Genomic DNA, 21,306 nt, shown 5'->3' on the forward strand with positions numbered 1-21,306 from the left:
TGTATGTAAAGTGAAGTCGCTCAGTCGTGTCTGACTCTTAGAGACCCCATGGACTGCAGCCTACCAGGCTCTTCCATCCATGGGCTTTTCCAGGCAAGAGTACTGGAGTGGGGTGCCATTGCCTTCTCCGCTTGACTGTACTGCCTGCATCAAATAAAGATGTCTTTTCCTCCCTGATTCTAAATTTTGATTCCTATCCACAGATTATTCTTTGCTCTGGTTTTGCTGTAGTTTTCAAGTCAGTTTCTATTTTATGGACACTGAATTCAAGTTAAGGTTTGGAAATAATTTTTCCTACAAATCCTGAGATTTGATTCAATTTTAAGAATCAAGAATGACTCAGTTTACTTTTAATCTGTAATTCCTACTGTTTCCTGTATTTTTGGAAAATGTCCAGGACCAAATGGTCCTTCATGTGAACTGTCAGAATATTGCAACTGTTTGATGCCTCTTGTAGTAAAGCTCTCCACTGAAGAGAAGATGGGTGGAACTAAGAATATATAAATACTGCAAATCCTCTAAAGTATTATTAAAGCAATGTACTACTGTATCTTTTTCTAATTCAGAAATTAATGTTTGCTTTTTTTTTCAATTTTAGGAAAACATTTCAAATAGGACTGTGATCTTTAGGAAATAAATTCAGTATGTTCAAAATGAGCATATACTTTTGTATTAAATTTTAAATACATCCTTCTAAAATTAAGGCTACTAAACTGGGTTCAGATTTTTAGCCTAATCACTACTGATAAAACATCCAAGTTCAGAAGAGTCAGGTACACAAACAACTAAATCTCATTTACTTTAGGGGATCATACAAACCCAGTCATCTTTTTAACATGTTGCTGTGTGCATGTGTGTCCATAGCATGAGGTATTGGCTTATAGCTTCAAAGTCATGCCAGCCATTCACTTGGTCATGGTTCCAAGTGACCAGCTTTGTATATACACAGGGCCATTCCAATGAGGATGCTGGAAGTCCAGCTTCCCCTTAAAATATCTCCCTGGCCAAAGCCAACAATGAGTTAAAAACAAAGAGGTATCCTCCAGAACCTCAAAGAAATTACACATTTAGCACTTCTCAGGTTAACACACCAGTTTAACTGACACTTTGAACCCTAACAGGGAGAGAAACCAAGCAGCACAGTTTAGCAGGCGCGAGGGGCTTCAGGTCTAGCATTGAGTGGTGTGTGACAGCATCAGGGGACTTTCTTGAGGGACGCAGAGCACCAGAGCGGGGGTCAGAATAAGAGGAGAGAACAAGGTAAGGTAAGTTCGTTTAGGGAAAGTGAAAACAAACTTCAAAATTTTCACAAATATCTAAGAAAAATGTTTCTTCAAAACCGCCTCCAGGCACTTTTCTGAACCTGGCTACTTGCCTGGAGGTTCCAATCTGGCTTCCACCGAAAACCAAGCACCGACCCAGCTCATTCACCTTACAAAGTAAACTCTGGACAAATGCTAACCATTATCATTACTGCATTTTTTAAAGCCATAATAACCCATAATCATAATGGGTGCCATTGAGAATTACACAGTGAAGGTATGTCCATGTGCAGATGGATTGTGGGGTATTTGAGGGCTACATCAGACCTTCTGGGTTTGCCTTCTGTCCACAGACAAGGCCAATCTTGGTTCACTTCTTTCCCTCAGAACAGGCAAAAACCAGTCACACATACGTGGGACACATGCCCACCCCTTAATTCACTTGGCTGTGTTCATATGCAAATGTTATAGGAGTCTGATGGAAAAGGAACAGATGTCTGAGTCAGAGCCAGGCTCGTAATTTGGGTTCTGACACTTACTAGCTGTGTTACCTCGAGTTACTCTTCTGCCTCAGTGTCCTCCATACACAGAAAGGAAATAAGAACGCCTACATATCATGATGTTGCGAGAAATAAAGGAACAATGCAGGCACCCAATACATGACAGTTATTATCATTAGTTTCTTTCCAGAGTTATTACATTTCCACAAGATCATGGAAAAGAACTAACAAACCACGGATGAAGTGAGTAATCAAGTGGATAGCACACAACACCAAGGAAACCTTCCAAGAGCTGGTAGAGTACTGTCACCAGCGGACTGCTCCAGGATCTAGCTATGAAAAGATAATGCGCTCACTGTGACCTCGCCTGCTCCTCTGTGATGATCTGAATATATACTGACAACAATTTGAACAAATACTGTCATATAAGAACTGGGTAAGGGAGCCCAAGCAAAGCAGTCTGATCACTCAAAATCTCCCTGCATTGGCTTTGCTCTTCAGAGTCATATAGATACCATTTTTCTTTTTCCAATGCTAGACTGTCTTTTGGACCAGTGTGCTGTAGTCAGAGTCCCCACTGATGCCACAAACCCCACACCACATGGGTGATTAATAAAGTGACCTTTGCCCTCATTGGTGGTTTTGGCAGGTAATCCTGAATGAATGACCTGGCGGCAGACGAAGCAGACCTGAGCTTAATAAGCATAGGGTTGGCAAAGCATAAGCCTTTGGGTCTCCTATGTGAGGCTTGGTGTGGACGGACAGTGGATGAAATTCACTCTGTTGTGTTAGTATCACATGTTCTAAGCCCTGGAACATCTCAATTATTTACCACTTCCACAAAAATTCTGGGTTGACTTTCAGGTCTTACGGGCATAATGCTTATTAACCCCCATATGACAGTTAACTTATAACCCTCCACTAAATTTTATCTAGCCTTTAAACATACATATGTATTTAATAAGGCATTCTTCGTGTGACTATCCACTGTAGGGACCAACGTCTCATCATGAGAGGAGATAAAGGAACCCTCTACCATTGCCCTTGCAGCTTTGCACGTGCAACGGGGGAAGCTGAAGCATTCCCCCATCCAAATTGCATTTATTCATGCAGCTTCTGGGCAGACCTGGGTGCTGATTTTAAGAAATGTGAACTCTGCTCTGGGAGCCACATAAACTACTCAGCTCACCCAGGGGAGGTGAATCAACTCTTCCGGAGTACCATTTCACAAATCAGTGTTACCAAAATGCTAAGTCCATTTAGGTCATGGAAGCCCTACCCCGTATGGGACCAAAGTCACTGTGTTGCTGTGTTTTGGTTCCATGGCTGATACAAGTTATAATCTGCCCACAAGCCTGAGGAAAATAGAAAGGAGAAGTAGGACCGCAGGTGAGCCAAGATTCCAAATAACATTCAAAATCATCTTACCTGTCTTGCTGACGCTGGCCATCTTGGGAGCTACAGGTGAGGTGGGATGTTTGAATGTGAGTGTATGTGCATGAAGTTCAGTGAGAAAGTGGTATTAGCAGAGGGGCAGGGAAGAAGGGGGAAGATGGGGTATAAAAGCAGGAGATATTTTTGTGAGCAAGCAGGGTTATGCTTTCCTTGAGTTATATGCAAATGTATGGATCAAATTAAAATGCAGGTTGGTCTAATCATTTTCTCAAACTATACATGTCTAAACTAAATGGTACACTGGAAGAGAAAGTCCACCTTGTATGGGTGCTGAGAGTTGAAAACACATACATATTTTGATATCTGATCAATGCTGATCCAAGTCATGGCAATAAGGAATCTGAAAGCTAACTACTGAAGTTATGCTCCGAAGAGGTAGTAATTGAGTCTATATTGCTTCTTTACATTAGTTGTCCACAAAGTTGTCAGATTTGAAGCATATGTTTACATCCAGGAAATCAGTTTGATATTGTAAAGAGAGGAAAAATGCCATTAGGAGCTCTTGGAAATTCTCGCTGACCTCTAATGTTAACTGAGCTGCAGTGAATTGAGTAAATTTGCTAGTTTCCAATATAGAGGAATACTCTGTCTGCTTTTTTGTGAATCAAGATCATGTTTCTGACCTTTTTCCTGGTGCCACCTGAAGGGTTAGACAACAACATTCTTACTGGAATAAAAAATTCCTTAGAGGCTTTTTTGAGAATCCTTAACACCCTTCTCAGCACAGCTCTTCTCTGATAGCAAATGGCTGTACTGAACAAACAAAGCCTCATCACATTCCATACTCTCTCTTGTGGTCAATAGTATCTCAATAATTTTCAAGTTCCATCAAATAATTGTTTTTACTAAAAGTAAAATTCTACTACAGTTCATTTCATTACTTTTCATGTTTTTCCTTGAGTTTTTGTATGTACTATGCACTCTTAAGGCAGTAAGTAGGAAAAATGCATCATGAAACTGCTAGGTTCTAGAAATTAAATTGTTCAGGTTAACAGTGCTGCTTTATTAGTGGAAAGTATGCTTCATGCCCATAGAACACTACATAGCATAAAATGAAGAGAAAGCTACTAAAAAGCTGAAGATGGTGATAGGGACATGCACTAAATGGCAACCCTTTCAAATATGTTCATTTGAAACATTCAGAAAAGAACTAGATTTGCTCATGAAGCCAAAAACAGAGGTCAAAAGGCAGCAAATAAACAAGAACCTTTTCCACCTATGGGAACTTGTATTGGGAGATACAAGATAGAAAACCAGTCACACAACAGTATTTGTATGTGCTGGGAGAGTTTGAAAAGGATATAAAATTAATTTATAAAATACCTAAAGTATGGTCCTTCAGTGTTTTTATTCACATCTTCTACCCACTTAGCTACATTATAGTCTCTTTTGAACCATGGGTTTAAATACCTGCAGAAAGCAATGGAAGGAACAAAGAAAGCAGAACAAGATAGAAAATCTGAAAATACACAGCACAAGCTTAGCAAGGATGTTCTTCACCCTCTAAATGCAAGTGACTATGGCAAATAAACCAGGATGGATGCTGGGTGATTATGAGGCAGTCTGTACAACAACATGACAATTAACTCAGCTACAAGAAGGCTCAAGGCATTCTAGCATATATTCAACTTTTCAGGGAAAGCCTTTCCAGTGGTTTCCCAAAGTGAATCAGAAACTCTCTTTCAGAATAATGTCACAGCCCCCTTCACCCACCTCCAAAGGCTTTTTCCAGGCCACCACTCATTTGTCTCCTTGGCTTTCAAATGATAATGGGCCTTTTTGAAAATATTCAGATGGCTGCAATTCCAACCTGGTGTTTCAGAATATAACATCCCAAGAACAATTAAAAGAAGCCAAGCTCTTTTTCCAATATGAAAGGAAAGATTTTACATGGCTTCTGTCTCATTCCTGAGAGCAGATCCCAAGCTGGAGTTTAGGAGAAAGGTGATCCAGCTGGCTCTATAATGAGCAGAAAGGGGCCCACTCCTCTGATCCTGGAGCCCCAACACACAGTATGGACCCAGCAGGCCTCCATGATCTTGAGGTGGGTTTTAACTTAGGTGCAGCTGCCATTCCATCCTTCCTCCCCTTTGTGCACTTCACATTCATGTTTCCAGTAGGAAATGCCTCAGAAGTTGCCTTCTGAGTGTCTGATCACTGGGTGAGTGATTGCCAGAGGATAATAATGACCTTAGCTAACATTTTCCTGATGGATCTGACAAAGTCTCCATCAGAATTACTGCACAAAGGAAGATGTTAAAATTATGAGTACAAGAGGTTTTATATTTTTTTCCAGAGTTTCTTTTGATTTTTAACCCTGGAAGCCAAGCAAAAACACACCCTCTTAGAATATGTCCTTGTCAAATACATAAAGATTCAACAAATTCAGTCACAGAAGAATCTGGAAATTTTACACTGAGATTTCTCATTTAAAAGGTAACTTCCAGAGATACCATAGACAATGAAGATTTAAACTCAGTAAAATGTTTAAAGTTATTTCAAAACAAACCAGGGGAAATTATAAAATACACTGCTTTTTTTGTGGTTAAAGTTTGCTTCTTGCCTCCATATTTAGTTTTTGGGGGTTTTTTCGGTAGATACATTTAAATCAAGATACATTTCCACAGTTATACAAACAATATTAGATTATATTTCCAAAGTGCTTTCCCTCAAGTTTCCCTTTCCTTTTTAGTTATAACCAGTGTACACTACAAAATAACATCGTCAGTTCCCTCCTGAGGGAAGGGCTTGCTTGCTTTTCATGCTTACAAGACCATTTTTGCTAAGATAGCGTCCGACTTGGGCACAACTCACACTTCTTTTTGCCTTTAGCCACAATCATTGCCAACTTGTGCTTTTGACAGAGATAGCCAATTAAAACTTGCATAAAGATTTCCACTAAGACTCTGAACAAAAAGAAAAAAGTCAAAAAGCAAGTGCAGCCACACATAAAGGCTAGTGAATGCTTTGGCCTGGGGAAACTGTAGAAAAAGCCCATGCAGCTGTTACTGGGTGAAACATAGCCGCACAGCAAACTCAGTCACCCACGGGCAGTCGGCCACTTCAAGGAGGAGACGTGTGTTCCTTTCACTGTCAATCTTAGAAGCTCCAAGGAACAGCCATGGCTGTTCCAAGAAACAAACAGCCATGTGGCCTGACTTGCACATGTCAGGCCTTTCTCTCTGTGTCAGGGAGCATCTCAGAAAGCTGTGATCACTTCACGCTAGGTCACTGAAGAGAGCTCTCAATCGAGATTCCCTCTGGGGATGTGCCTATGAAAGTGTCTTCACAGTGGGCCTCCTAATAATCTCTAGGTCATGCTGGCTACAGTGATGAGATTTCATCACATTGTGATGCATCTGCCTATGTGGCTTGACTTGGCTTGTAGCGCAACATGCAAAAAAAAAAAAAAAAAGCATTCAACAGGATAGGAGAGCCCTTTGTGTTCTCCAGAATGGAAAGGCAGAGGAAAATTAGCCAGTGCTGGCTGGACCAGGAGCACCTCTGAGCAGACGTTGGGGGTCAGTCAGAGATCAAATGACTCTGCTCTCAGCCAAGGAAGGGACTTGGAGGGAGATTAAGTGGCAGCCCAGAATGAAGGGGCAGGTGGAGACTGACCTGTGATCCAGACTCCCTGTCTGGGGGCTGTCAGAGCCCCCTGAGCTTATGCCTTGGGATGGGACTGTCTGGGCGAGGGAGTGCCCAGGCTCAGGTGCTTGGGGCTCCCTCCTGTAAAAACACAATATATAATACAAAGTCTAAGCCAAAAACCTTTTGTTTTTACATCATGTACAACAGTGAGGAAGATGCAAAAGCTTTGAGTGGAAAAACAATACAATAAACAAGGATGTTTTATAGCACAGTATGCATTTGTGGTGCACGGTTTCTTTAATGAACTCATGTTTCATCATCCTTTGGGATGATCAGATACTAAAGGGCATGTTGAAATAATGGACCTGATAGTAACTCTTAACCTAAAAAAAATTTAAAAGATATGTTTGTCTGTGGTCATACTGCTCCTCTTATAAGTCACACAAATGATATTGTTATATCAGATGCAATTGCAATTATTTAATAAACATGGGAAGTATTAAAAAAACTTGACATAATTCCTGATATGCTATGTGTTAGGATTTCTTTTAAGAAAAATAAAACAAAACATAGGGTCTGGACAATAAGGTATATGAGAAAGTGAGAAGTGGTCAGCTTCACAACCTTGGTTCCATTTAGCTTATATGGGTCATGTAACCAAATCTGAAAGTCTGAAAAATCTGAGAGCATCCTTAATACTTCTTCATAATGATGACTCCATTATGATGACTTATTAAATATAATAATTATCTCACAGGCAAGATTTCTCAAGGGCTGTCTACAGTATCATAATATTTGTTGCATGATAAATAATTTTTTAAAAAGTAAGTGATTTGCTAGAAAATGTCACTAAACACCAAGTATTCCTTGGGTCCTAAACTCATAGCTTTAATACAATATTGTATATCTGGTGGTTGTTCACTTAGGAGTTTTCAAAGCCTTGTTACAGGAAATACTGTTAAAGCACTACACAGTTACACAAAGGAAGTTCTGAAGAACATTCAGCAGTTTTACCTGTACTCTTGTGAGCAACTGAGATAAGCTAAGAAGCTCTTACCAGGTGACCTCATGCAAAACAAATCAAACATTCCAAGAGTTTATCCATGATGAGCCCTAAAGCATTCAAGCGCTTTGGGAATGTATAAGATAAACTCTAACAGAGTAGTTATTTGTGATGGAGTTCTATGATGCCATTCTGGACCATGCAATGGTATCACTGGAACCTATTTATCGTTGCTAAGGTAACATATCCTCTAGTAAACTGACAAGCCACTTACAAGACAATACCATCAGCAGGAAGCTCCAAATTTCAGGGCAATGTTATTGTCCTGGACTGAAAAAGGTAGGGTATATGATGGAAAAGCTAACGTGAGTTTCTGACAGGCAGTGAACAAATATCTGCTATTCAGATTTTTAAAGTATTAAGGCATGAAGAAGCAATAGAGATCCAGGGAATAATCACTAACACTGCAGTGAGACATAAGTAAAAACAACAACAAAAAAAATTAGGTAGGTCCAAAAAATATGGCTAATTAAAACCAGGTGGCAAGGTCCAGAAGAAAACTAAGGATGTGTTTCATTCCATGATGGGAGATAAAGGTTCCAAGAAGCTTGGTTTTGCTTGATTTTCTTAAGTGGAGAGACAAATTTTAAAAGTGTATGGTGTTTGCTGCTGCTAAGCTGCTAAGTCGCTTCAGTTGTGTCCGACTCTGTGCGACCCCATAGATGGCAGCCCACAAGGCTCCCCCATCCCTGGGATTCTCCAGGCAGGAACACTGGAGTGGGTTGCCATTTCCTTCTCCAATGCATGAAAGTGAAAAGTGAAAATGAAGTCACTCAGTCGTGTCCAACTCTTAGTGACCCCATGGACTACAGCCTACCAGGCTCCTCCGTCCATGGGATTTTCCAGGCAAGAGTACTGGAGTGGGGTGCCATTGCCTTCTCTGATGGTGTTTACCTCATTATAAATGACTTTAAATGTAACTGCTAACCCCATCCGACTTAAAAAAAAATGTGGCTATCATTTAAAATACAGAGTGTTGCATTCAGTGACAATGATTCCGTTAAAGAGCAAGTTTAGGGAAATACCCTTTTAAATGTCCTCAGAAGGAAAATTTTAAAGGGACCCATATTCCAGTAGTCTGAGAGAATGCTTAGATGGCCATGAAGCCCTGGGAGCGGTGGTTTCACACTGCGAACAGCTCTCATGCTCTAGTACGGTGGAAACTTCCCCCTGATGCTTCTAGGCTGTGTGAATATTGGGGAGAGGAAAGGTGACCCCTCTGAAATGGCTGGACCCCGGGCGATGAGAAGAAAGGAATGTTATCAAAATTCCCTTCAAACGGAACCAAAACACCACAATGGCAGGTTACTGGAGGACAAAGCCTGCAGCGAGGGTGAGACCCCCCACTAACAGGGGGTATTGGTATGGGCACAGTTGCGGAGATGCCTATGTAAAAGAGAAAAGCCATGGTTAATTTTAAAACAGCAAAATAAATAAATAAATAAATAAAAGGATTAAAAAGACAAAACCAAGACCCAGAGGTATGATTTACAGTTCTTTGATCATCAGCTTAATTAACATTTCACACTAATTGCACAGGACCTTGCAGGGTCTTTTTCCATTAGAGGTTCAGACTTACTCAGTTGAATTAGAACGAGGTCTAAATCTTTTGCCTCTGATTTTCTTTCTGTTGCCTCCCAGGTTACCTGAAAAAGATGGTTTATGGCTAGATTTGAATATAAAAAAAAAAAGACAATTTCTGTGTGTTTAATTACACTGTATTTCAAGTGAATGCAATTCACAGCAGCACCAGCCCAGAACACAGAATTTCAGAGCAGCCTTCTCATGTACCCAGTGCACTGATGCTACCAAATCCCATCATTTCCCAACCAAGAAAAAAAACCGGATTCTCTCATAAGAAATGTTCTCCTCTCTGTTGGGAGAAGAGCTGAAGAACTAACGAAAAAGAACAAGTCTTTACAACCAGGCACCACACAATACAGAATTAAGGTTATGTGGACAGATGGGTTCAGAATGATGCCCTATACCTTGCCAAGAGTTACTCCGAGGTCGTCCATTTTCACAGATGTCTGAAATATGTTTTGTGTCTGGAATCCTTTCACTCCAAGAATGAGAAAGTCCATTTGACCTGAAATTGAAAATGTGTATATACTGTTCAAAAATATAATCAAATGAATGTTTTGAAATCAGTAAGCAACATTTCTAAGCATTACTGAGCATTAAAATAAGAAAGAAAAAATCTGAAATGAAAGAATGAAGAAAACATGAAAGTCTTCATGAAGAAGGCAGAATTACACAACATTCAATTTAAGAAAAGTCAAATACAATGGAACCCCATTACAAGAGTTTGTAATTGAAAAGTATCAGGATACAGTGCAAGCCAATTACATTCCCAAGAACCACACAGAGCAAATACACTACATATTTCAGTTACATAATCCATGCAGCAAGAGTTATAATGGGGTCCCACCATAGATGTTTCTTAATTGTAAAGCAATGGCTTCCATTCAAGTAGTATGAGAACATGGACTTCCAAGAGATTTCAATAAGAATTGCTCAGTTGAACCTGGTTAACCTTTATCAAAGATTAATCTTTATCAAAACCTAATATTTAGGTTTTCTTAAACAATAAAATTATTTTCTGAGAATTGGCATTTTTCTCCACTAATACGCACCCCCCTCCCAAATATGGTACTGTTGGTTAACTGTCCAATAATGGAATTGAGTTAGATGTTTATCATGGAGCTTTCTCTCACAAAGTCCATGTACCATTAAGCCCTTCTGCTTTTTGTGTCCTGCCATCTTTAAATGAATTGTCTACAAGAAGCAAAATTTACATACCTACCTTGAACCACATAAGAAAAGCATTTTGACAAACTGCATATACTTAGGAGGAATCACATAATTTGGTACAATATTTAAGTGTTTAAAAGTCAAAACCCATTGAGATTTTGCTAAAATCTGCTAAAGATTCAAATCAATATTTTAAGCTCTTCTTGAAGTACTTTAGAAAATAGTGCTGTAATTTAAATCTTTTCCATATATCATTCCAGTTAATTGCTAAAAACATCTATTTTAAAAGGAACCTTCTACTGATGAATGAAAATAAATGGAACTCAGCACAATTATTATGTAATTCCCTAGATTTTTCACCATCATTTGCTAAGTATAAAGTAACTCTTATTTTGTACAAAAGAACAATAGAAATTCTCCTGGAATCTATTGATTTTTACACTTATTTACCATGTGATTTGATTTAAAATTAAATATTTGATCAAGAAAATATATACTGTGAGGATTTTAAGAAAAGATCATTCTCTTAGCTAAAAAGTACCCAATGAATTAAAAGAATAAAATGTTTGAACATCCTTCTATAGAACTGTACTCCTTATGCAAAGACTAATAATTTAACTTTAGATTTATGCTATGTTATCTGAGTAAAAAAATCCTTTATGCTGAGGACAGTTCCACAGCAGTTCCCAAATCTCACTAATTCCTTCAATTTCTTTTTTTCCTGATGTTTATAAAGAGTGAGATCCACTGCAGAATTTTTGTAGATTACTCTATTTAGAACCTCAGAAGAGATCATGTTTCTTCTCAATAAACTAGCAATTTCCCTTTCAGTCCATAAAGGAACTACTGTGCCCAAAGTATACATTTCAGCCCTACCAACAATTTTAAAGAAACTCTTCCAGAGGAATATTTAAGTTTTTTTCAATGTGAATGAAGGTCTCATTTCCTAAAACATTCTATTTATTTCTTCTGTCAGCTTATTTTATTAAGCATTTATAAAGCACGGAGAATTTTAAATGGTCTTATTTCCCTTAAGACCATAGAGCTAGAATACAGCCTTCAAGTTTAAGACATATAAATAATATACTAACCCCATCTGGACTGCTATAAAACTCAAATATTAAAAATGCTTAAATTAATTTGGCAACCAGCTCTAAATTATAAAGTCTAGAATTAATCATTCCAGGAATGAAAGGCAAAATCATAATATTCAAATATATGATTCACAGAGAAGCAATCGTTTTTTCACAGCAAGCTTAGCTTTGATAAATTTAAAATTTTAAAAATTCAATGCAGCATTTATATTAATAACCAATTTATTTTAACAACTGCTTTTACTGAAGCGTGACAGTAACCTTTTTCTTTGACTACCAAACATGACATAAAGCTCACCATTTAAAATACAATAAAATACTATGTGTAGTTTCTGAAGCAGTAGAAGAGCAAGATTGAAAAACCCTGGAGTTTCTATGTAGACTTAGGGTTGTTATTTGCTTAGTTTTCTTTTGTTTGGTTTTCTGGCCTGATTTGTTAAACCACTGGTTCTGAGCATATGGCATTTTGAAGTATAGTAATCAAAGAACAAAGGATACTATTTTTTAACATTCAAGAAAGAAGGAAGAAGTAATCAAACCTGCTGCAAAATAATGAAATGTTCTGACTAATGGAATAATGTGTGATGGAACAGGTAGAAATCTGAAAATGCGACAGAAAAGCAGACCTCTTCTTAGAACTAGATGCTGAGTTTGTGCTGACTCCAGGAGGAATGTCGCTATAAAAAGAGTCGCCATCTCCAGGCTTTTTTACATAATCTCCCTGGGGTAACTGTCTAAGGCATAATAAACATTTCAAAGTCAGAAAACAAGACACACACATGAACACAGACATATACAAATATTATTTTAGGAAAAAAGAGGTAGGGATAATGATCTACATGAATCAAATCTATAACAACATGTAAGATTATTAATAAATGTGACAAGTTAAAGTCATTCTAATTGTAGAGGTCAGAAATGCAATCACTGAAGTCTTTACAATCTGGATGAATATACCCTTGTTTCAGGGGAAAAATATGAAAAGATGAGGTTTTTCACTATAACTTCATTACACTTAGAGATGTTAATTGCCATTTTGTCTTTAAAAACAAACAAACAAAAAAAAAACCCTGGTGCTGAAGAAGACATATCAAGACAGACAGTCCTTGCCCAGATAAGGTATCCTTTTTTTCACTGTGGTGTGTAAACTATTTGTAATTTCTAAATACTATAAATGTAATCTTAATTTGGCCTTAAAAGAACTGACTGATTTCTAAACTGTTCTATAATTTAATCCAAATAAATTATTTGAATTCTCTATTCAATCTGGGGCCTCACTATTCATTTAGCAGAAATATAAAGAAATCGAAAGAGATTCAAATGTCAATCAAAAATGTAATTCTGTTAACTGCACACTAGAATATGTAAAGGAAGATAATTTAGCAAGAGGAAGAAAGAGTTGAAAAATAATGGAATTCTTGTTGATACTATAGAAAGATACTTATAGGTGGCTGGTGGATGACCTCAATTTTTTATCTCCAACAAGGGAAAATCTACATAGTCTGCACTATTACCGACTCTATTCGCTCTGATTTTGAATTAACTGAGATTGGAACATATTTTTATTACTTCTGCAAAGGGAACAGGGTAGAAAACTTTAGATAGAACTGCCTTGTCAATGCTCCTACTTTGGTAGTTAATCTGATTTTTTGCCAGTGCATGACCCCCAGACAGGCATGGCTAATAAAATTTTACAACCGACAAAAAGCACCTATATTAACTTGTGTGATCTACCTCTCCCCTTTAAGGAAATCAAATTTCTCATTAGATTTGTATGTAGGATTAATATAACTTTTGATTCATATTCTTTCAAAGTATTTGTGACTTTGGATCATAAATGTAATCTTTTTTTCCCAGTATATTATGAAACATTAATTTTATAGAAAAGATATGTAATTCCCATATTTATACTGTTAATAACACAAGTGACATATCTGTTTGTGGAAGAGATATTTAACTGTCTGGAATCATATTTCCTGTCTTGCCTCCTATCAGTAAAATGCTCTAGCAGTTTTTTGAAAAATAAAAAAAAATCAAAGTTTTGTAAGTTGCCTCAGGTAGGAAAATTGCCTTTTGTATCATACCAATACTTATAAAAGAATGCCAAAGAACATCCCATTAACATTACATTTCCAATAATAATCTTTATGGTTAACAAGTCATTTTTGTCACTGTTACCTTTAATGATAATTTTTATAAGCTGATGAGATGTGGCTTACTAAATTCAAATTTATATGCTGTGCTTACTTGCTCTGTCGTGTCTGACTCTTTGCAACCCCATGGATTGTATCCCACCAGGCTCCTCTGTCCATGGGGATTCTCCAGGCAAGAATACTAGAGTGGGTTGCCATGCCGTCCTCCAGGGGATATTCCCAACCCAGGAATCGAACCCACATCTCCCGCATTGCAGGCGGATTCTTTACCGACTAAGCCACCAGGGAAGCCCGAGAATACTGGAGTGGGTAGCCTATCCCTTCTCCAGGGGATCTTCCCGACCCAGAAATCAAACCAGGGTCTTCTGCATTGCAAGTGGATTCTTTACCAGCTACGCTACCAGGGAAGCCCATAAATTCAAAGCAAATAAATACAAGTTGTGACTTTACTTGACTTTGCACCCAAATTCTCTTTCTTTACATGGTTTTGGCATTTAGGCATTTACCAAGGGTTCACTTATCTGAGACTGCAGGCTTAAATGGACTGCTTCTCACAATGGATGGGGCTCAATGGTTTTGCCTGTTTGTTTAGCTAAGCATGGTTTACAAATCCTTCAGTGTAATTTCTCTGCAGTCCATGTTCATCTTTCACACTGCACACAGACATCCTAAATGCTACACATGTCATAAACTATGGGCTTCAGTCAAAGGGTTGAAAGGAAAGTTTAAGTGCAGTGAACTTTGAGGGGCATGGCTTTGCTTTTATCCCAGGCAAACTAGACTCTTCTCTATCTCTACCATGAAGTCTTCGAAATAAAGAAATTACACTTTATTCTTCTTAAAATTCCACAAAGAATGCATATAACTCCTTCACACAGTAAATGCATTAAAATGTTAATAATAACAGATGATAAACTTTGTTAAAGATCTTTTAATACTATTTAACAGCCTTCACTGTCCAGAAATTTATTCTTTTTTAAATATCCAATTATATCTTATTATAAACCTACTTCTTCCTGATTAACCTTTAGTGAAGATAGAGAATATCAGGTCCCTATGATCAATAAAATACTACTTCATCATTTGTTATAAAAGACCATAAATGACCAAGTAACTGATAGCTTTAAATGTGTTAAAATTGAATTTATTTTTCTAGTCTTTATGCTTTCCTTCCTAAATTTTACTAGTTTCATAGAATTTTGGGATCAGGTGGCCTGATCAGTACTAAGTTTTATAATGGAAAAATTACCTCAAATTTCCCACATCACAAGCAAATATTTTAGACATGTGAATTTTTCTATAAATAATAACCAAAAGAAAATAAAACTTATTTAGCTAAATTATTTTTCCTCAAAAAGGATTCCTATTATAAGAGAAGTCTGATCTTTCCTTAAAGGGTCTGCTGAACCACTATATTTAACTTAATAATCCTTACACATACTCAAAAGGAAAAAATTTAGTCTTAACCTTAAGACTGAAGGAGGCACTTTCCCAAAGCTTTGTTGGTGTCTGGGCTGTCTGCTATTGGAATTGTCACACTGCTGTCTGAAGAAATGTTTTGTACTGTGTACTAAGTCACATTGACAGATGCATGAATATCACTATAATAATATTAAAAAAACTAAAAAACTAAGAAAGTCTTGGGGAAAAAAAGGAGGGAGGTTTACAAGCAGAAAGTAAAGTGGCTAAAACAGGGTAACAGAGAGGAAAGATATGGGGAAGGGGGTTTCTGCTTAAGGTATGGATCAGGAAGATATGAACTAATTATTTATTCTGATTCATATTATGTATGTTCATTAATGTATGTTCATTTCAGACAAAAGAATATTGCACCTGAATAAGGATGCTTTATAAATCCAAATTTAATGAAATCCAAGTTTAATGCTTTATAAATCCAAATTTAATGAATTCAATTTAACTTGAATTAAATCCAAGTTTAATTGCACCTGAATAAGGATGCTTTATAAATCCAAGTTTATTCTATTGCTATTTGCAAAACTGCCTGAAAACTAAAATTCAAACTTCTAATTCTTATTGCAAAGTATATAGCTGCTAACTCCCAAAGCAATTATGCTAAAATAGAAACAATAGCATCAACTGAAAAATAGATGGAAGCCTTCTTTCCTGGAGATTTTAAAGAAAATTATCAATAATCATCCTTCTAACTAGACGATATCTAAGAATTCTCCTTGGCTCCTCAGTCCCATGGCTCTACCCTTCACAAGATGACACTGGCAGATTTATATTTATTTATTTGTTTACTTATTTATTTATTTTTGCCATACTCACAGCATTTGGAATCCTAGTTCCCCAGCCAGGGATCTAACCTCGGCCCCTGCCCTGGACCGCCAGGGAAGTTGCCAACCCTGGCAGGCCTAAAGTGATATAATTCATGTATGAAGTTCTGTCTCCCAGAATGGGCTTCTATCTTTTATTAGGCAGCTTATAAACAAAAAGAAAAAGAAAAAAAGGGCTTGCTTCTAATCTTTTTGCCAGATGTGAAATTAAACCTATCACACATTCCATCAATATAAAGAAAACCTGGGGGACACATTCTCTGGTGGGAAAATTTACCAGGTTATCAGGTTTCTTCACAAAATTACTTGCCTGACATTTCCAGTCATTTGAAAGTTATGCTGAGTTTGGCATTTCTGAGCCATTGTATCCTTAATTAAAGAATCTCATAACTGGCTACATACTTAATATGTATTTAGTGTCAAAACAAAGCTGTATGTTCACCAATGCTTTCACACCAGGATGCGTGGGCCTCACTCATGTCAGGAATGCTGCCTTTCTCTTTAAGGACAACCATACCTACTTATCTCTTTCATCTGAGGATTAGAGAAACACAAAGTCTTCAGAGACCACATATCAGTAACTTTCCTTACTAGAAAGCTTCACAGATTACAAAGAACTTTGTCTGCATTCGGGATTGGGGAAAGTTTAAGTGATTTCCCAAGATCACATACTAGCAGGTAGATTTCTGATTCATTCTAGATTGGTCTTCCCACCATGGAACTTCAGAGCAAAACTTAATTTAAAAGCAACTCAAATTTTTTATTTCTATTCCCTGGCATCCTTTGGAATTGGGCACATCTTTATTGGAATATCTTCAGATATTTTCAAGTGATTGTAAATTTCCTAATGTAGGCTTTGGTCCATTGGTCTTATCACCTTCTCTATAACCACTAAAATACATTCTAATAAAAGACTGTCCTTCAGAAGATATTTATATACTCACAACTTCCTGCTAAAGTTCATTCCTTGCAGCTTCTCCATTTTAACAATTATTATATAACCCTATATAATACCTGGAAAATCCCATGGACAGAGGAGCCTGGTAGTCTACAGTCCATGGGGTTGCAAAGAGTCGGACACAACTGAGCGACTTCACTTTCACTTTTCATATAACCCTAAGAGTCATAAGTTTCAGACAATCATAAGGGCAAAAATAAATAAAATTTGTGCTGAAATATATAAAAAAATAGTACCTGCTGAAAAGTGACAACTCTCAAAATATAAACTAGACTTCAAAGAGTGTCCAGATTGATGAAATGGTGACTCAGTATTCATCATATACTGGTAATACTCCCAGGATTACCAGGAGGCATGAAATTACATCAGGCACAAAAAAGAGATTTCTAACAAAAAATTTCTTAACTGTATCTATGCATATATTGAGTTAGAATAAGAAATCGGTGCTCAGGTTTACATATTTACCATTTGTTTTTGTAATGTGGGCAATTCCTTTATTCTGGAGAATACCCCTGGTGAGAACACGTCTTAGAGCACCATAACAATTTTGCTTACATTACATATTTATGACACTGCGCTTTCCTTTTCAAATAGTAAGCAATATTAAATTACACTGCAGAGTTAATTCTTACAGAAATGGAGCCAAATCACCAGTTTTTGATCTTTGTAGTATAATTTTATTTTTCACTGAAGAAAGCCACCAAATTTACATTTCTGGTATAACTGATCAACATCTACCCAACAGAAAGCATAAGTAGCTTCGGCTCTTCTTCAGTGTTTTTTGGACACAGAGTTTAAAACGTGTCACAAAGAAATCTATTTCCTTTATTTAAGTAATTTTGTTTCAGTTTTACTTTCTCCATTAATGATAGAAGTCAGTGACTCCAGAGCAAGATCATTATTTTCTAATATTTATGGCTAACTGGGCCAGGATCTCAATGGGTACCCTGTGGGTACCACTTATGGCTAAAACCTTATACAGATTTTAAATTATAACATAGAAGGAAAAAGAACAAAGTTTAAAATTCTACTTTGTGAAAAAAAAATGAAAGCTGTGGCTAGTGTCTGATAAAGTGTCACATTTATTACATCTTATTTCTAATCTGCCTCAGACATTTCCTACAATTGTGGGAAAAGTTAGGAGCCTGCATAGGCATCTTGAGTACAAAACTAGGACTATATGATGTGGTCTTAGATGGTCAATTTCCAGTATATTTTAATTTTTTGGTATCAATAGTTAATAGCAATTGTAAGCTTTTAAATGTGAAAAGTGAGGAGTGTACCTCAACATGGGCTAATTTAGATTTAGAAAAAATAGGCAAGTTTTACCTAATTACATGAATGCTTTGTATCTCTTTAGACACTGCTGGCTAAACATAGATTTTAAGGTTATATGAACAGAGTGCCTGAGTTTATGGGCTTTTTATTGAAAAAAAAATAGTGTAGTAGGCAATCAGAGATTATACTATGCAAATTATTTCTTTCAAAACCTGTACAATTATCTAATCTGTAAAAAAAAAATTTATTATGCAGAGATAAAACTGATTCCTCAAATGCCAAGATGCTCTCCTGATCACAATACTGTGCCTATATAAATTTTATCATTTATTAATGAAAGTTAGCAAAATAACAACAATCACTAAAAATAAATTCCTTTAGAAATCATTGGGCAAGAAAAGTGTTATAAATGTGAAGAAAAGCCAATCAACTAATGTAAACAAAGGTGACACCTTAATGTAAAGGAATTTTGTTTTAGGCAGGAAAAAATCAACTTTTAAATATATATTGCTATAAAAGTAACACAAATAAGAATGACTAATTATAGTTTTGTTGGATGACAAAACCATTAAAACTAAATAATGATAGATCTATGTTAAACTAACACATTCCACGGCAACAGTACTAAAATGATCATTTCAAGGCCATGAAAAATCAAGATTAGTTTATGACCACTACAACATAAAAACAAAAGTAAACTTAATTTATAACGGTATGTATGAATTCCAAAGATGATAACAAGATTTAAACCTTTTGGTTTTCAGTTTTATGTTCAGATTATTCTCATCACATACCTCTGCTCTCGATAGTTTCTTTTTATGGACAAGAAGAGAGAGAGAGAGAAAGAATTAGTTACCTAAAAAAATACATTAAGAGAAATCACTAAACATAAAAGCATTTGATGAAAGATCTCCACTAGAATTTCTAATTGCAGAATTAAAATGAAGATCAAAAACACAGTCTTCCCCTACCTCTGCCTCACACACACACACACACACACACACACACTCACATACACAAATTTTACTTCATCTTTTGAAGAAATGACACCAAAGGGTTAGTGACAACATTTTCAAGTAACCATTGTTTAAAAGCAGAAAGCTTCAGTTATTAAAAAGTAATTGTTTTCTCAATGTCAACTGTTATCATATTAAACATTTAGTAATGTCCTGAAGTCAACCTTATTTCAAATATAGGTTTTCAGACATGCACATTGATTTAAATCAGGAAACTAGTCAAGTTATATATATATATATTAAATGTGTTTTCATGCAAATAAAAATTATAATTCATTCTTTTTGGAATATATGCCACAAACTAGAGCTCATCCTAAGAATTTCGAATATGAAAACATAAATGCCCATCAGAACATTCTGTGTATGATAGAATGAAAATTCACAGCTGTTATGGACCTCCCATGTCATCACATCACTGTGAAGTTTCACTGAAAGCAACAGTGGTAATACTTTGTTTAAAGTCTCCTAAAATAAAATTGCGTGAGTTTCAGAATAAATCATTCTGAAACAAAAATGTGTTCTAGAGAGTGTGGTAAGGAGGTGCCAATGATTTTTAATTTTTAAATAAAACAAGCTAATTTCAAAATTTCTATCCTGACCTAACTAGCTGTCAGTATTTTGAAGACTTGTTGGAAGGTCAAGCAACTATCAGGTAGGCTCCTCCTTCCAAGATCAAGGCTAAGGTTGCTGTATAGATTTTGTAGCACTTTTACCTGTCAATCTATTCCATGAATTCTCTGGGCATCTTGCTTAATAATGAGCTCATGAGATTAAAAGTGCCAATTTGATATTTAATATTTTTCATTCCTGAAACTATCATATACGGGAGAAAAATAAGCCAAAATATTTCAATTCAACATGTTTTACTTTTTATCCCCTCAATCTGATTCCCTGAGCGATCCACCAGTTACAAATGAGTATTCCTCATTTCCTATTCCTTCTATTACCCCAAGACTTGGAGAAGGGGTAGAAAGTTTAATTGGAAGGATTAATGAGAAAATGAGTTCTCAAGTCCTAAATTCGCTTGGCATTTTAAATAGAATATTCATGAATTTAATTACTGTATTAAAATTTCTACATCCTTATTCTATTTTTATACAAATTCTGAATAAATGTAGTAACATTAAAACTTTCATCATTCGGGTTCAAATTATTTATGAAGAGAATACTGTAGTAGGAACTAGATTCTGCAAAGTACATGTATTCAGAAACAAAAAAGTGAAATCACTTAAATTTCATAAAAATAAGAAATGATATACAGAAAGAAATATTTTTCATTCTAATCATTAAAACAAACAGACACAGATAATTTCATTAGCAGTAGGATTAGATGTTCAGGTTTCATATTTTTGAAAGGGTAATTTTTTCCAAGATTTTAAACGTGAAATATCAGTTTACATCAATAGGTGGCAGAAAACTAACAGAACTAACAATTTTGCTTTCCCTCCCGCATGACCAAACGAAATCACTGAGCTACTTCACAATAGCAATGGTTGTGATGGCAACTACTACATGAGTCTTGCACAAGGGAAGTCAAGGAAATAGTGTGACGCTGAGATAGGGCTAAGTCAGCTAAGGTATAAGGAGAGCTCAAACAATATATATGCAGAAAAGCCTTTCTTTCAGACATACAATTTTATACTCCAAATTATGCTGAAATCAGCTGGTGCAAATATAAGCATGCAAAGTGCCAAACAACCTGCACATTAAAGAGGCATTTGCTACACTATGCTGCTGCTGCTGCTGCTGCTAAGTCGCTTCAGTCGTGTCCAACTCTGTGCGACCCCATAGACAGCAGCCCACCAGGCTCCCCCATCCCTGGGATTATCCAGGCAAGAACACTGAGTGGGTTGCCATTTCCTTCTCCAATGCATGAAAGTGAAGT

The 21,306-nt window shown here is 36.5% G+C and overlaps 1 protein-coding gene across 4 annotated transcripts in view; it reads right to left on the reverse strand.

The window, feature by feature from the left end:
- The window catches only part of ADAM22 (ADAM metallopeptidase domain 22), a 238,154-nt gene that overhangs the window by 8,981 nt on the left and 207,867 nt on the right, over positions 1 to 21,306 (reverse strand). Inside the window, exons 27-30 of one of the 4 annotated variants that reach the window (XM_010855352.1) lie at positions 19,200 to 19,217; positions 12,346 to 12,453; positions 9,860 to 9,960; positions 9,451 to 9,517 (exon numbers count right to left, since the gene is read on the reverse strand). In XM_010855352.1, coding sequence (XP_010853654.1) covers positions 9,451 to 9,517; positions 9,860 to 9,960; positions 12,346 to 12,453; positions 19,200 to 19,217 — 294 coding nt within the window. Of the gene's footprint in view, positions 1 to 4,540; positions 4,628 to 9,446; positions 9,518 to 9,859; positions 9,961 to 12,345; positions 12,454 to 19,199; positions 19,218 to 21,306 lie in introns of those variants that run through there. The other 3 variants (XM_010855351.1, XM_010855354.1, XM_010855353.1) reach the window with 3 other exon arrangements.

This window comes from Bison bison, unplaced genomic scaffold (genome assembly GCF_000754665.1).
Source record: "Bison bison bison isolate TAMUID 2011002044 unplaced genomic scaffold, Bison_UMD1.0 scf7180017864364, whole genome shotgun sequence".
Classification (NCBI taxonomy): Eukaryota; Metazoa; Chordata; class Mammalia; order Artiodactyla; family Bovidae; genus Bison; species Bison bison.